At 43.4% G+C, this 17,536-nt stretch overlaps 1 protein-coding gene across 6 annotated transcripts in view; it reads right to left on the reverse strand.

Annotated features, from left to right (window-relative positions):
• The window catches only part of LOC134337619 (E3 ubiquitin-protein ligase arkadia-C-like), a 162,100-nt gene that overhangs the window by 111,840 nt on the left and 32,724 nt on the right, over positions 1–17,536 (reverse strand). For all 6 annotated transcript variants that reach the window (XM_063032795.1, XM_063032793.1, XM_063032794.1 and 3 more), the window contains exons 4-5: positions 15,671–15,800; positions 15,323–15,447 (exon numbers count right to left, since the gene is read on the reverse strand). In XM_063032795.1, coding sequence (XP_062888865.1) covers positions 15,323–15,447; positions 15,671–15,800 — 255 coding nt within the window. The remainder of the gene's footprint in view (positions 1–15,322; positions 15,448–15,670; positions 15,801–17,536) is intronic.

Genomic DNA, 17,536 nt, shown 5'->3' on the forward strand with positions numbered 1-17,536 from the left:
ACCGTGTAAGGGATCTGCAGCAGCAGCTAGATGCCCTTTGACTCATAAGGGAGAATGAGGCAGTCATAGATGAGAGCTACAAGGAGGTAGTGACACCTTGGCTGTCTGAAGCAGGTCATTAGGTGACAGTCAGAGGGGGGAAAGCGAAGGTGAGTAGACAGGTAATGCAGAGCACCGCTGTAGACATTCCCCTTAATAAGTTTACCATCCTGGATACTGTTGGCGGGGACAACCGACCAGGGGTGCGCCACGGTGGCAGGGCCTCCGGCACTGAGTCTGACCCGGTGGTGCAGAAGGGTGGGACGGAGAAGAGGAGAGCTATCGTTATTGGAGACTCTATAGTCAGGAGAGCAGACAGGAGATTTTGTGGACGTGAGAAGGACACCCGCATGGTTTGTTGCCTCCCAGGTGCCAGGGTCCGGGATGTCTCTGACCGGGTGCACGACATCCTGGTACGAGGGGGAAAGCAACCAGAAGTCGTGATACATGTTGGGACCAACAACATAGGCAGTTAGAGGGATGAGGTCCTGAAGTGTGAGTTTTGGGAACTAAGCAGAAGACTGAAGAACAGGACCTCAAGGGTGGCGTTCTCAGGATTGCTGCCAGTGCTACGTGACAGTGATGGTAAGAATTGGATAGCAGTTGAATGCGTGGCTGAGGAGTTGGTGCAGGGAGCAGGGTTTTAGATTTTTGGATCATTGGGATCTCTTCTCGGGAAGGTGGGACCTGTACAGATTGGATGGGTTGCACCTGAACTCGAGGGGGAGCAATACCCTTGCAGTTAGGTTTGCTAGCGTGGTTCGAGAGGGTTTAAACTAATTTGCAAGAGGGATGGGACCCAGAGCGATAGAGCAGTGAAAGAAGTGCATGGAGTAAAACCAGATCTAACATATAGGGAGGCTTTGAGGAAAGAGAAGCAGAATAAAAGGTGTAAAGACAGTAAGGTAGAAGGGCTGAAATGTGTGTACCTCATTGCAAGAAGCATCAGGAACAAAGGTGATGAACTGAGAGCTTGGATACATACATGGAATTATGATGTAGTGGCCATAACAGAGACTTGGCTGGCACCAAAGCAGGAATGGATTCTCAATATTCCTGGATTTCAATGCTTTAAAAGGGATAGAGAGAGTGGTAAAAGGGGAGGAGAGGTGGCATTACTGGTCAGGGATACTATTACAGCTACAGAAAGGGTGGGTAATGCAGCAGGATCCTCTTTTGAGTCAGTCTGGGTGGAAGTCAGGAACAGGAAGGGAGCAGTTACTCTATTGGGGGTATTCTATAGGCCCCCTGGTAGCAGCAGAGATACTGAGGAGCAGATTGGGAGGCAGATTTTGGAAAGGTGCAAAAATAAAAGGGTTGTTATCATGGGTGACTTTAACTTCCCTAATATTGATTGGCACCTGATTAGTTCCAAGGGATTAGATGGGGCAGAGTTTGCTAAGTGTGTCCAGGATAGATTCCTGTCACAGTATGTGGACAGGTCGACTAAGGGGAATGCCATACTAGATCTAGTACTAGGTAATGAACCGGGTCAGGTCACAGATCTCTCAGTGGGTGAGCATCTGGGGGACAGTGACCACCGCTCCCTGGCCCTTAACATTATCATGGAAAAGGACAGAATCAGAGGACAGGAAAATTTTTAATTGGGGAAGGGCAAACTATGAGGCTATAAGGCTAGAACTTGTGGGTGTGAATTGGGATGATGTTTCTGCAGGGAAATACACTATGCACATGTGGTCAATGTTTAGAGATCTCTTGCAGGATGTTAAGGATAAATTTATCCCGGTGAGGAAGATAAAGAATGGTAGGGTGAAGGAACCATGGGTGACAAGTGAGGTGGAAAATCTAGTCAGGTGGAAGAAGGCAGCATACATGAGGTTTAGGAAGCAGGGATCAGATGGGTCTATTGAGGAATATAGGGTAGCAAGAAAGGAGCTTAAGAAGGGGCTGAGAAGAGCAAGGGGGCATGAGAAGGCCGAGGCGAGTAGGGTAGAGGAAAACCCCAAGGCATTCTTCCATTATGTGAAGAAGAAAAGGATGACAGGAGTGAAGGTAGGACCGAGATAAAGGTGGGAAGATGTGCCTGGAGGCTGTGGAAGTGAGCAAGATCCTCAATGAATACTTCTCTTCGGTATTCACCAATGAGAGGGAACTTGATAATGGTGAGGACAATATGAGTGAGGTTGATGTTCTGGAGCATGTTGGTATTAAGGGAGAGGAGGTGTTGGAGTTGTTAAAATACATTAGGACAGATAAGTCCCCGGGGCCTGACGGAATATTCCCCAGGCTGCACCATGAGGCGAGGGAAGAGATTGCTGAGCCTCTGGCTAGGATCTTTATGTCCTCGTTGTCCACGGGAATGGTACCAGAGGATTGGAGGGATGCGAATGTTGTCCCCTTGTTCCAAAAAGGTAGTAGAGATAGTCCAGGTAATTATAGACCAGTGAGCCTTGCGTCTGTGGTGGGAAAGCTGTTGGAAAAGATTCTTAGATAGGATCTCTGGGCATTTAGAGAATCATGGTCTGATCAGGGACAGTCAGCATGGCTTTGTGAAGGGCAGATAGTGTCTAACAAGCCTGACAGAGTTCTTTGAGGAGGTGACCAGGCATATAGATGAGGGTAGTGCAGTGGATGTGATCTATATGCATTTTAGTACGGCATTTGACAAGGTTCCACACGGTAGGCTTTTTCAGAAAGTCAGAAGGCATGGGATCCAGGGAAGATTAGCCAGGTGGATTCAGAATTGGCTTGCCTGCAGAAGGCAGAGGGTCGTGGTGGAGGGTGTACATTCAGATGGGAGGATTGTGACTATTGGTGTCCCACAAGGATCTGTTCTGGGACCTCTACTTTTCGTGATTTTTATTAACGACCTGGATGTGGGGGTAGAAGGGTGGGTTGGCAAGTTTGCAGATGACACAAAGGTTGGTGCTGTTGTGGATAGTGTAGAGGATTGTCAAAGATTGCAGAGAGACATTGATAGGATGCAGAAGTGGGCTGAGAAGTGGCAGATGGAGTTCAACCCGGAGAAGTGTGAGGTGGTACACTTTGGAAGGACAAACTCCAAGGCAGAGTACAAAGTAAATGGCAGGATACTTGGTAGTGTGGAGGAGCAGAGGGAACTGGGGGTACATGTCCACAGATCCCTGAAAGTTATTTCACAGGTGGATAGGGTAGTTAAGAAAACTTATGGGGTGTTAGCTTTCATGAGTCGAGGGATAGAGTTTAAGAGTCGCGATGTAATGATGCAGCTCCATAAAACTCTGGTTCGGCCACACTTGGAGTACTGTGTCCAGTTCTGGTTGCCTCACTATAGGAAGGATGTGGAAGCATTGGAAAGGGCACAGAGGAGAGTTACCAGGATTCTGCCTGGTTTAGAGAGTAAGGATTATGATCAGAGATTAAGGGAGCTGGGGCTTTACTCTTTGGAGAGGAGGAGGATGAGAGGAGACATGGTAGAGGTGTACAAGATAATAAGAGGAATAGATAGAGTGGATAGCCAGCGCCTCTTCCCCAGGGCACCACTGCTCAATACCAGAGGACATGGCTTTAAGGTAAGGGGTGGGAAGTTCAAGGGGGATATTAGAGGAAGGTTTTTTACTCAGTGGTTGGTGCGTGGAATGCACCGCCTGAGTCGGTGGTGGAGGCAGATACACTAGTGAAGTTTAAGAGACTACTGGACAGGTATATGGAGGAACTTAAGGTGGGGGCTTATATGGAAGGCAAGGTTTTGTGGGCCGGCACAACATTGTGGGCTGAAGGGCCTGTACTGTGTTGTACTATTCTATGTTCTGTGACATCACACAGTGCTAATTACCTCATGCAGTCCCTGAGCCGTTTTGGTTTGTTTTTCAAGTAGCCACTACACATTGTTGATTACAGAATGCTTTAGGTTTCATAAACAGAATGAAAAAGAAGAACAGTCCATTTCAGTGTACATGTGAATTGAAGAAATTGTCTAAGAATTCGTCAGTTTGGTAATGGGCTTAATGATACACTGAGATAATTTAGTTTGTGAAAGCATTCAGAAACTGCTCCTAAATGAAGCACGACTTACATTAAAAAGAGCAGTTGAAATTGCTGTATCAATGGAAACAGAAGACTGATGCAATTGAGTTGCAATCAGGAATGAAAGTAAGTGCGAACAAAATTGCAACATCTAAACAGAAACTGACCTGGCTGAACAAATTGTGTTACCGATGTCACAGGCTCACAATCACCAGACGAATACAGATTTAAATATGAAACTTGCAGAAAATGCAACAAAGTGGGAAGCATTCAAAGAGCATGTCAGGCAGACAGAAACAAACTGTACAAGGAAGAGAGAAGATAAGAAGTCGCAGTTTCAAGAAGAGCACTAATCTGCATGCTGTTGATGAAAAAAAGTCCAATGGTGAGAGTGACACAGGACTATGTAGCCTTGAAATTTACAATGCAAAAACTAGCAATGGCCAACCTTATAGCTTACACCAGTCATTCAGTCATTCCACAAAATGAGGTTGAATGGCATTTGAAAGTTACTAAACTGAAGCCCGCAGATATCCAACTAAGAACTTATATTGGAGATAAGACAACCTTGGGCATGAAATTCGTAAGTGTGAATACAACAACCAACAGGCCACATTGGACTTGTATGTGGTTAAAACAGGTTGGACTAGCATTGTGGGGATGTGACTGGCTGAGGCCATGACAATACGACTGGAGATTCGTCCACAATTCGCATGCCACATCTCCTGCAATGAAAATTAAGAAGGGTACTGGATGATGCTACAGCTGTCTCCGTGTTGCACACCATGAATCATTCCCCAACAGAGGGTAAACAGGTGTCGGTGGCATTCTCTGCCTTTGGTTGGAAAGCATATTGGTCCAAGGAAGAACCATGCTTCTGTGAGGAAGCATGAAAGCAGTGGTCTGACTACAACAGTTTTTGTAGGAAACATATTTGAGAAAGCATCTGATATGAAAAAGGATCTAGTGCTTTCCCGGCATATCTGTACCCAGCTTCAAGCCTGAGAAGAGTTTATATCTTCTGACATGTTAATCAGGCAGTTACTTGCAAAACATAGCTTGATTTTAAGCTAGAAGAGAGTTCAAGGATTTGCAAGCTTTTGCCTTTTCTGAGTTTAAAGAACCAAAATTTACTGTGTGTGTAATAGGTTATTTTTATGAATTTCAAGGGTTCAAGTGGGAGACAAAAAGCTGCTTGTAGAAGTAGATGCAAAGACCAAAGCCAAGCTGGATGAATGGAAAGACAAAGATAAAGGAATCTATGGAGATACAATAACAGAGGATGATGTTGTGGATGAAGAAACCAAAAGAAGAGATCAGATCGTAAAGGCAGCAATAGAAGGATTAATAAGAGAATAGTCCAGTGAACTAAATGACCTTCCCAAGTTCAAGATGCATAAACTAGAAGAAAAAGGACAAAAGGTGTCCAGAGGTGTCAAAACACTTTCTCCAGTCTCAGAATCAGAACCAGAGATTGTTTTGCAGCCTCAGTTCTCACCCGCCAAACACGGTGATTCCCTTTGTCAGCAAAGACTTTATCCCACTAGAATAAGAAATCCTCCACAATGATTAAATCTTTGGGCCTGAATGGGACATCTTAAAATTCACTATACTGTGGCTGTCTGTATATTGTAGATGTATTTTATAATATAGTTGAGATGTATTATCTATTGAGTTAGTTTATAGCCAAGCAGAGAGGAGTGTTGCGTATTTAACATTTCAGTAGTATTTGAGTAATATTATAAATACATTGTTTGATTGTTCATTTAAATAATCCATTACAGGTTATACATTAAAATAAGTAAATTGCATATGTTATGATGCTACCACATGATACCTGCACACTTCGCTTAAAGTAAACACAAACTCAGGCTCATATTTCGGACTTCCATGCCTTCCTCTGAATTAATTAATATTTTGAAGTCACAAAACGAAACAGTTAAAATCTTTCTTGATGTTCAAAGACGGGTGAATGCAGATGTGCACTGCATCACAAAGCAAGAACCTGTCCCAATCCAAAGTTACCTGAGTGAATTTTGTCCCTTTCTTGACTCTGAGGGACTACAGTGGGTTGGAGAACACATTAACAAAATACAACTCACTTCAGGAGGTACCTCACAGAATTGTCATTCTGGTCTACTCATCAGACATTACCATGAGCAAATATGTCATCAAGAACAACATTCTCGAAATGAGAATAGTTTAAGACTGTTTCAATACTAGTATCTGAGACAGTCCATTCTTTTGCCAAAGACTTAATGAAATAATCATTTGACTTACAGTTTCAATAGTCAAGTCTGACATCATGGATACCTGCCTCTAGTGGCGCTGTATGTTTTGTCTTATACAAATATCGCTTCTGGTTTGTAAACTTATTATTTCATTATTTCCTGGGTGAGTTAATTTGGACTTCGACTTGCAGCACACATATTAGAAAGACATCCATCACCATCCACTCTTTATTTGAATTGAAACAGCAATACCCTAGAGTCTTAAGCCTCTTAATATTGATACGCATTTAGCAGAAGTACCTTGAAGGAAGTACTTCAAAGTTTAATGTTTATTGCTATTAAGCTATTGTCGCACAAGTTACATAACCATATAACAATCACAGCACGGAAACAGGCCATCTCGGCCCTTCTAGTCCGTGCCGAACTCTTATCCTATCCTATTCCCATTGACCTGCACTCAGCCCATAACTCTGCATTCCTTCCCCGTCCATATATCTATCCAATTTAACTTCAAACGACGACATAGGACCTGCCTCAACTACTTCTGCTGGAAACTCATTCCACACAGCTACCACTCTCTAAGTAAAGAAGTTCCCCCTCATGTTACCCCTAAACTTTTGCCCTCTAATTCTCAACCCATGCCCTCTTGTTTGAATCTTCCCCACTCTCAATGGAAGAAGTCTAACCACGCCAACTCTATCAGACCCCTCATAATTTGAACACCTCTATCCAGTCTCCCCTCAACCTTCTACGCTCCAAAGAATAAAGACCTAACTTTTTCAACCTTTCTCTGTAACTTAGGAGATAAAATCCAGGCAACATTTTAGTAAACCTCCTCTGTACTCTCTCAATTTTATTGACGTCTTTCCTATAATTCGGTGACCAGAACTGTACACAATACTCCAGATTTGGCCTTACCAATGCCTTATACAAATTCAGCATTACATCCCAAATCCTATACTCAATCAACAGGAATTCTGCAGATGCTGGAAATCCAAGCGACACACATCAAAGTTGCTGGTGAACGCAGCAGGCCAGGCAGCATCTCTAGGAAGAGGTGCAGTCGACGTTTCAGACCGAGACCCTTCGTCGGGACTAACTGAAGGAAGAGTGAGTAAAAGATGTGAAAGTTGGAGGGGGAGGGGGAGATCCAAAATGATAGGAGAAGACAGGAGGGGGAGGGATGGAGCCAAGAGCTGGACAGGTGATTGGCAAAAGGGATACAAGAGGATCATGGGACAGGAGGTCCGGAAAGAAAGACAAGGGCGGGGGGGGGGAACCCAGAGGGTGGGCAAGGGGTATATTCAGAGGGACAGAGGAAGAAAAAGGAGAGTGAGAGAAAGAATGTGTGTATAAAAGTAAGTAACAGATGGGGTACGAGGGGGAGGTGGGACATTAGCGGAACTTAGAGAAGTCGCTGTTCATGCCGTCAGGTTGGAGGCTACCCAGACGGAATATAAGGTGTTGTTCCTCCAACCCAAGTGTGGCTTCATCTTTACAGTAGAGAAGGCCGTGGATAGACATGTCAGAATGGGAATGGGATGTGGAATTAAAATGTGTTGCCACTGGGAGATCCTGCTTTCTGAATGGGTTTTCATTCTAGGACGAGGGAGATGTCCTCCTCTTTTAAAGAAAGGGGCATCCCTTCCTCCACTTACCAACTCTGCTCTTAAACGCATCTCCCCCATTTCATGTACATCTGCTCTCACTTCATCCTCCCGCCACCCCACTAGGAATAGGGTTCCCCTGGTCCTCACCTACCACCCCACCAGCCTCCAGGTCCAACATATTATTCTCCGTAACTTCCGCCACCTCCAACGGGCTTCCGCCACCTCCAACGGGATCCCACCACTAAGCACATCTTTCCCTCCCCCCCCCCCGCTTTCCGCAGGGATCGCTCCCTATGCGACTCCCTTGTCCATTCATCCCCCCCATCCCTCCCCACTGATCTCCCTCCTGGCACTTATCCGTGTAAGCGGAACAAGTGCTACACATGCCCTTACACTTCCTCCCTTACCACCATTCAGGGCCCCAAACAGTCCTTCCAGGTGAAGCGACACTTCACCTGTGAGTCGGCTGGGGTGATATACTGCGTCCGGTGCTCCCGATGTGGCCTTTTATATATTGGCGAGACCCGACGCAGACTGGGAGACCGCTTTGCTGAACACCTACGCTCTGTCCACCAGAGAAAGCAGGATCTCCCAGTGGCCACACATTTTAATTCCACATTCCATTCCCACTCTGAAATGTCTATCCACGGCCTCCTCTACTGTAAAGATGAAGCCACACTCAGGTTGGAGGAACAACACCTTATATTCCGTCTGGGTAGCCTCCAACCTGATGGCATGAACATCGACTTCTCTAACTTCCGCTAATGCCCCACCTCCGCCTCGTACCCCATCTGTTACTTACTTTTATACACACATTCTTTCTCTCACTCTCCTTTTTCTTCCTCTGTCCCTCTGAATATACCCCTTGCCCATCCTCTGGGTTCCCCCGCCACCTTGTCTTTCTTCCCGGACCTCCTGTCCCATGATCCTCTCGTATCCCTTTTGCCAATCACCTGTCCAGCTCTTGGCTCCATCCCTCCCCCTCCTGTCTTCTCCTATCATTTTGGATCTCCCCTCCCCCTCCCCCTTTCAAATCTCTTACTCACTCTTCCTTCAGTTAGTCCTGACGAAGGCTCTCGGCCTGAAACGTCGACTGCACCTCTTCCTATACTCAATGCTCTGATTAATAATGGCCAGCAAACCAAAAGCTTTCTTCACCACCCTATCCACATGAAATTCCATCTTCAGGGAGCTATGCATCATTATTCCTAGATCCCTCTGTTCTAAAGCATTCTTTAATGCCCTACCATTTACCATGTATGTCCTATTTTGATTAGTTCTACCAAAATGTAGCACCTCACATTTTTCAGCATTAAACTCCATCTGCCATCTTTCAGCCCGCTCTTCTAACTGTCCTAAATCTCTGCATGTTTTGAAAACCTACCTCATCATCCACAACACCACCTATCTTAGTATCATCTGCATACTTACTAATCCAATTTACCACCCCATCATCCAGATCATTAATATATATGACAAACAACATTGGACCCAGAACAGATCCTTGAGGTGCACCACTACACACTGTCCTCCAATCTGACACACAGTTATCCACCACCACTCTCTGGCATCTCCCATCTAGCCACTGCTGAATCCATTTTACTACTCCGATATTAATGCCTAACGATTGAACCTAATTAACCTTCCGTGTGGAACCTTGTCAAAGGCCTTACTGAAGTCCATATAGACAACATCCACCATTTTACCCTTGTCAACTTTCTTAGTAACCTCATCAAAAAATTCAATAAGATTTGTCAAACATCACCTTCCACGCACAAATCCATGTTGACTGTTCCTAATCAGACCCTGTCTATCCAGAAAATTGTATATACCATCTCTAAGAATACTTTCCATCAATTTACCCACCACTGACGTCAAACTCACAGGCCGATAATTGCCAGGTTTACTCTGAGGACACTTTTTAAACAATGGAACCACATGAGCAATACGCCAATCCTCCGGGACCATTCCCGTTTCTAATGACATTTGAAATATTTCTGTCAGAGCCCCTGTTATTTCTACACTAACTTCCCTCAAAGTCCTAGGGAATATCTTGTCTGGACCCGGAGACTTATCCACTTTTATATTCCTTAAAAGTGTCAGCACTTCCTCTTCTTTAATTGTCATACTTTCCATAACTATCCTACTTGTTTCCTTTACCTTACACAATTCAATATCCTTCTCCTTAGTGAATACCGAAGAAAAGAAATTGTTCAAAATCTCCCCCATCTCTTTTGGCTCCACACATAGCCGTCCACTCTGATTCTTCAAGGGACCAATTTTATCCCTCACTATCCTTATTGTCACTAACATAACTGTAGAAAACCTTTGGATTTATTTTCACCTTACTTGCCAAAGCAGCCTCGTATCTTCTTTTAGCTTTTCTAATTTCTTTCTTAAGATTCTTTTTACGTTCTCAATATTCCTCGAGTACCTCATTAACTCCAAGCTGCCTATACTTATTGAAGATCTCTCTCTTTTTCTGAACCAAGTTTCTAATACCTCTTGAAAGCCATGGCTCTCTCAAACTATTAACCTTTCCTTTCAACCTAACAGGAACACAAAGATTCTGAACCCTCAAAATTTCACCATTAAATGAGTTCCATTTCTCTGTTACATCCTTCCCATAAAACAAATTTTTCCAATCCACTCCTTCTAAATCCTTTTGCATCTCCTCAAAGTTAGCCTTTCTCCAATCAAAAATCTCAATCCTAGGTCCAGTCCTATCATTCTCCATAATTACACTGAAACTAATTGTACTGTGATCACTGGACCTGAAGTGCTCCCCAACAAATACCTCCGTCACCTGCCCTGTCTCATTCCTTAACAGGGGATACAACACTGCCCCTTCTCTAGTTGGTACCTCTATGTATTGCTTCAAAAAACTATCCTGCACACATTTTACAAACTCCAAACCATCCAGCCCTTTTATAGAATGGGCTTCCCAGTCTATGTGTGGAAAATTAAAGTCTCCCACAATCACAGCCTTGTGCTTACTACAAATATCTGCTATCTCCTTACAAATTTGCTCCTCCAGTTCTCGGTCCCCATTAGGTGGTCTATAATACACCCCTATAAGCGTCACAACACCTTTCCTATTCCTCAATTCCACCCAAATAGCCTCCCTAGAAGAGTCCACTAATCTATCCTACTCTCTACTACCCAAACTTCTCTTAGATATTGAAATCCATCTTGCATGCACCACTTGTACTGGTAGCTCATTCCACACTCCCACAACCCTCTGAGTGAAGAAGTTTCCCCTCATGTTCCCCTTAAACTTATCACATTTCACCCTTAACCCATGACCACTGGTTGTGGTCCCACCCAACCTTAGTGAAAAAGCTGCTTGCATTTACCCATTTTTACCCATCATAATTTTGTATACCTTTATCAAACCTTCTCCCAGTCTTCTATGTTCTAATAAATATAGTCCTAACCTATTCTATCTTTCCCTATACAAGTGTCCCCCACTTTTCGAACGTTCGCTTTACGAAACATCACTGTTACGAAAGACCTACATTAGTACCCTGTTTTCGCTTTCAGAAGGTGTTTTCACTGTTACGAAAAAAAATTCAGCGCGCGATAAAAAATCAGCACACAAAAAAATCAGTGCGCGATAAAAGGCAGAGTGTGCCCCGAGCAGCCGCTCTCTCCCGGATTCGGAACTGCATTGCTTTAACACGTGCCTGTGAGCAGCCATTTGCAAGATGAGTTCTATGGTATCAGAAAAGCCTGAAAGAGCTCGTAAGGGTGCTACACTTACGGTAAAACTGGACATAATTAAGCGTTTTGATCGTGGTGAACGAAGTAAGGACAAAGTGAGTTTGGCTTGCGGAAGCTGACGAACACGATGTTAAAGAGGTTTTGGCATCCCATCACCAAGAACTGACAGATGAAGAGCTGATGCAATTGGAAGAAAAAAGGATAACAATCAAAACCAAATGAGTAATGATAAAGTACGACTTCAATTTTAAAAGGGTACGTCGGTTTAGGAGGTATTTGCAGGATGGTTTGAGTCCTTATTAAAGAACTGTGTGATAGAAAAATGCGCGAGGCTCAGCAGTCAAGCAAGCCACAGCAGACGACAAACCTCGACCTTCGACATCGAGGTGGGCAGTCACAGGAGAAGATGAGCTACCTGCTCTAATGGAAACAGACGACAAGATGACACCCCAGTGTCCCACCACCCCAACCCCCAGGCCACGGGCAGATACCGATCCGCGGAGAATGCATTGGTAGCCGGGAGACACACAGCACATCTTTAAGAAAAAAGCCGAAGCAAACATGCTAATTAATTAGGTGCCACCGACACATAATTGTTAGCCCAGATGAGAGATGACGCAATCAGAAATCGGCACTGATCTGGGCCGACAATTACATGCTGGGCGGCACCTAATTAATTAGCAAGTTTATTTCAGCTTTTTTCTTAAAGATGTGCTGTGTGCCTCCCGGCTACCGCTGGACCCCTGTGTGCTTCGCGGCAATGTATCGGTTGGTGGCCCAGAGGGTGGGGGCCACTGCACCACCCAAACTGTGACGACTCAGTCTAACACACCATCATCAGTGTGCTCGGCAAGCTATTTTTCCGATTCCCGTAAGTGATACTACACTGTACAGACATTATTTCTACTTTATATAGGCTGTGTATTTTTATGTGTTATTTGGTATGATTTGGCAGCTTCACAGCTTAAAGGTTACCAGAGAGAGTGTTCTTGCCAACAGCGCTTGCGTGAGATTTTCTGCCGACGGCGCTTGAGTGAGATTTTTGCTACGGAGAACAGTTCAGTAATGATTGTGGAAAAGTATTTCTATTTTATATAGGCTGTGTATTTATCATATCATTCCTGCTTTTACTATATGTTACTGTTATTTTAGGTTTTGTGTTATTTGGCATGATTTGGTAGGTTATTTTTGGGTCTGCGAACATTCACAAAATTTTCCCATATAAATAAATGGTAATTGCTTCTTCACTTTACAACATTTCAGCTTACGAACCGTTTCATAGGAACGCTGTACCTTCGGATGGCAGGGGAAACCTGTACCTCAGTTTCCTCTGTACTCTTTCAACTTTGTTCACATCTTTCCGGTAGATAGGTGACCAAAACTGCACACAATAATCCAAATTAGGCCTCACCAATGTCTTATACAACTTCAACATAACATCCTATCTCCTGTAGACAATACATTGATTTATGAAGGCTAATGTGCTAAAAGCTTTCGTTATGACCCCATTTACATGTGATGCCACTTTCAACAAATTATGGATCTGTATTCCCAGATCATAGAAAACCTACAGCACAATACAGGCCCTTCAGCCCACAGAGCTGTGCTGAACATGTCCTTACCTTAGAAATTACCTAGGGTTACCCACAGCCCTCTGTTCTAACACAGATCCCTTTGTTCCAACACAGTGGTCTGCTATTCACTATGTAAGACCCACACTGGTTGGTCCCACCAAAGAGCAAAACCTCCCATTTGTCTCACAATTAAATTCCATCTGCCATTTTTCAGCCTATTATTCCAACTGATGCAGATCACTCGGCAAGCCATGATGACCTTCCTACACCAATTTTGGTGTCATCTGCAAATCTGCTGATCCAGTTAACCACATAATCATCCAGATCATTGATATAGATGGCTAACAACAAAAGACCTAGCACTGATCCATGTGGCACACCTCTAGTCACAGACCTGCAGTCAAAAAGGCAACCTTCTACTACCACTCTTGGCTTCTCCCACAAAGCCAATGTCTAATCCAATTTACTAACTCATCCTGAATGCCGAGCAACTGAACCTTCTTGACCTGCCTTCTATGCTATGCTTCCCATCAGGAGGCTGTGCTTTCCATCCCAGGCCAATTTAGTTCAAATGCCTCCATTTATGTATAATCTGTCGCAACTGCCCCAGAAGTGCCCAGGTCTTCCTTGCACCAGGTCTTTGATCACAGATTCATCAGCCCTGCCCTATCCTCTTTCTATCCTCACTAACACTTTAATTATCATTCAGACTGTTCAGTGTGGCTGCACAATTTTATGTTCCTTTCTCAACTCAGCAAATAAAGGAGCAAGATCTAGATAACATCCAGACATAATCGAAGTGGCAAGAAACATCTCCGTCACAAATTTAATCCCCTACACTTGACATTAAGAAGTAACTTTCGGCCAGAAACTCATCAGGACAAGTCACACAAGTTCTGCATATCCTGAGGCATGTAAATCAAAGCCTTTCTTCCTTATTTGGAGGAACAAATCTGGAGTGTGATAGAATGCTCCAATTGCACAAAAGGATGCTGCTCCAAACTCTCAAATAACTCAATCAGAACAGCCTGCTTGGTTTACATCGCATCTACCAGTCCAAAAATTCATCTCCTCTGTTAGCAGCATACAATTGTTGGGGTGCTCATTCAGGTGTCTCGAGCAGCAGCACCAAAAACCACAACCTGTAATACCAAAAGGTCAGGTAGTACATGGCAACTACGTGCAGGTTTCCTTCTAAATTGGATGCAATCCTAAATTGGGAAATACATCCAGTAATGATGAAGCACCTTCACCAGCAAGACTAAAGCAGTTCAAAAAATGCAGCTCACTTCCACCTTCTCAAGACCATTCTGTTCTTGCCCACAATTCAGAAAATGAAAATATTTTTAAAAATCGAAGAAACAAATCAAATTTCTTTTTTCCCCAAAACTGATCCTGTAGCCCAGTTGAAGGAACATTTTAAAACAGTATGTTTTTTTTTTAAAATCAGATCCACAAGACACATTTGTTGCAGACAGAACCGAAACAAATAGGCAAATGATTAAAAATGCCAGGTCCTGCCAATCACAAAACTAACAAAGCACACAAGTAGCTCCATAGTGCCATCTGTGTCAAAGTAACCAAATCCAAATGCCTGAAAGTAATCTTTGGCAAGTGCAGTATTTTAAAAGCGGCACTAAAATCTAATTGCCATTTAGTCTCCAACCTGTCGTGTTGAATTACAAGATGCAATCCAGGGCAGTAGTTTGCTCCAGTGTCCAAGCCAACAGATATCCTTCATCCCACCCAATTGTCCCACCACTGATACCAGAGGAGGTTGCATTTCTCACACTGAGTTGTGCATTTGCTGAAATGCATCGGTGACCACACAACAAAACGCACATTGCTTGTATGGTGCTGTATGTCCTGAATTGTGAAAGGTAATTTGTAAATGAAAATCCTTGTTTTCTCTTCATTGAGATTAAAAACTGCTCATAAATGTTTCAGATACAGAATTGTTGTTACACAAAAAAACTGTAAAACCACTGCTAATATCAACAAGTAAGAATGGTTGCACTGATGTATAATTATAATGAACTCAACAAATGCACAGTTAGATCTGTGAAACTATCACAGTATCAGGTATCTGTCTGAACACATAGTTGAGAAAAGGGGAAGAAAAGAACCATTAAGAATAACAAAGATATGGGAGCAATTAAAAAAGAAATCACATCTGTACCATTATCGTCGATCGTAAGGTCTACAACCTCGGCGGATGTTGTTCGGTGCCCAGGTGGAGCCTGGACATTGGAAGTTGCTAATTTTTTCATAATGCGGCCACTCCATGCTCCCGATACTGATGGCCTGTACAGGTCAATACAATGATAGAGTCATCCAACACTTACCAGAAAAAATATTTTAACACATTAAGCATACTTACAAAAACTGGGGAACTGTCTCCAACAAAGGATTACTCTATAGTATGACAGAGGATTACATGTTTCTAATGATCAGATAGTACCCCAATCAAAAGTTAAAAGAGGCTTAAATAAGTAATTACAGTTAGAAGCCTGCTGTATCACCTTACCTTTCATCATCAACAACATTGATGATTTCCACCTCACTGTCAATGGTAGTGATATTTACTTCTTCATTAACTGGCAACGCGGACCCAGGTAGGGGCTCAACAACCAAAACGTCATCTTCATCCATTTGTTCTGTGGTGGGAACAGGTTTCATACAGTTTAGAGTAAATGTTTTGCAGTCATGCAGCATAGAAATAGGCCATTACACCCAACTCATCCATGCCAACCAATGTGCCAATCTAAGCTAATCCCATTTACCTGTGCTTGACCCATATCCCACTAAACCTTCCTACGCACGTACCTGGCCAAGTACCTTCAAATGTGATTAATCGTACCTGCTTCAAACACTTTCTCTCGCAGCCAGTGAGAAAAAGTTGCTCATCAGACTCAAAGGTTTATTTATTATCAAAATATATAACTCTGAAGTTATTCTTCTCCAGATAGCCATAAAATCAAGAATGAAAAGAATAATCAACATGATTAACAACCCCCAAATCCTCCTCCCCAGCACACACAAAACAAATGAGAAAAATTGGATGAAAAACAAATATAAAAAACTGATATGAAGTCCATAGTCCAAGTCTATATTCATATCCATATCCAAAATGCAGAAAGTCTGGGTAACATTCTCCTGGGTAACAGTGTCAGCCTCTCCCCTTTCCGGCAGGATAGCAATCCCACCAGTGACAAAAAGGCAGGCAGACGGCTCTCATCCTGCCACATTCACCTTGATTTTTCAATCTCGTTCATCACTTTAATTGTCAAACAACGGAAGCTTTCATCAGTGAAATGGAAACGAACATCGGCTCAGTCTCCTTGCCACAAGGTTTGCACATGCAGCTTCTACTCCCCATAATCCTCTCAGAGACTGCAGAGCGCTGAAACAACCAATCTGCAAACTGCAAATCACAGGCTCCAACAGTTCCAGATTCACATTCAAGATGGAATATAGATGTAAAAGACATAAAAGTAAAATACATGGTTTCATGGTCAATGCAGAAGAAGTTGTCCATCAGGTTCCCATTATGTTTTTCCCATCTCACCTTAAACCTGTGCCCTCTTTTACCCAGGGTTGGGAGGTCGAGCACATTCATCAGATCTATGCCCCTCATGATTTTTAAACACCTAAGATCACTTCTCAGTCTCCCACACTCCAAGGAATAAAGCCCTTGCCTGCTCAGCCTTTTCCTTTAACAGACATTTTATCCATTGTCACAGCTACATCCTCAAATCTTTTCTGCACTCTTTCCAGCTTAATGGCATCATTCATATGGCAGGCTAACCAAAACGGAATGCAATACACCAAAGGCAACCTCCATACAATTGCAACATAACATCCCAACTTCTATACTCAATGTCCTTACTGATAAGGGCCAGCACTATAAAAACATTCTTCACCACCCTGTCCACTTCTGTTGCCACTTCCTGGGGACCAAGTACTTTCACCATTCCCTGAAAACCTAGTGTATACTAATAGCCTCTTAAACACTACCATCGTATTTTCTCCCCAGCAGACTGTTCTAGACACTGCCACTCAATGTAAAAAAAAAAATTTTAAATGCATGTCCTCTAATATTTGACATTTCTACCCTAGGAAAAAGATTGTTCATCTACCCTACCTATGCCTCTGCTCAGTTAAAACCTATTTCAGATCTCTCGTCAGCCTCTGACACTTCCACTCTCTGCTTTCTGCCTGCAGCCTGTTTACAATGCCCAATGAGTCTGTGCTAACCATAATCAACCTGCTTTATACTAATCCTATAATTATCCTCCCAACATTGCCTCAATTCAGTCCAGACTCTAAATACTGCACATTTGGGCTAGTTAACTTCTTTCAGATGTGGGGGGAAAAAATCCCAAGTAACCAG

Source organism: Mobula hypostoma, chromosome 24 (genome assembly GCF_963921235.1).
Source record: "Mobula hypostoma chromosome 24, sMobHyp1.1, whole genome shotgun sequence".
In the NCBI taxonomy this organism is placed as follows: Eukaryota; Metazoa; Chordata; class Chondrichthyes; order Myliobatiformes; family Myliobatidae; genus Mobula; species Mobula hypostoma.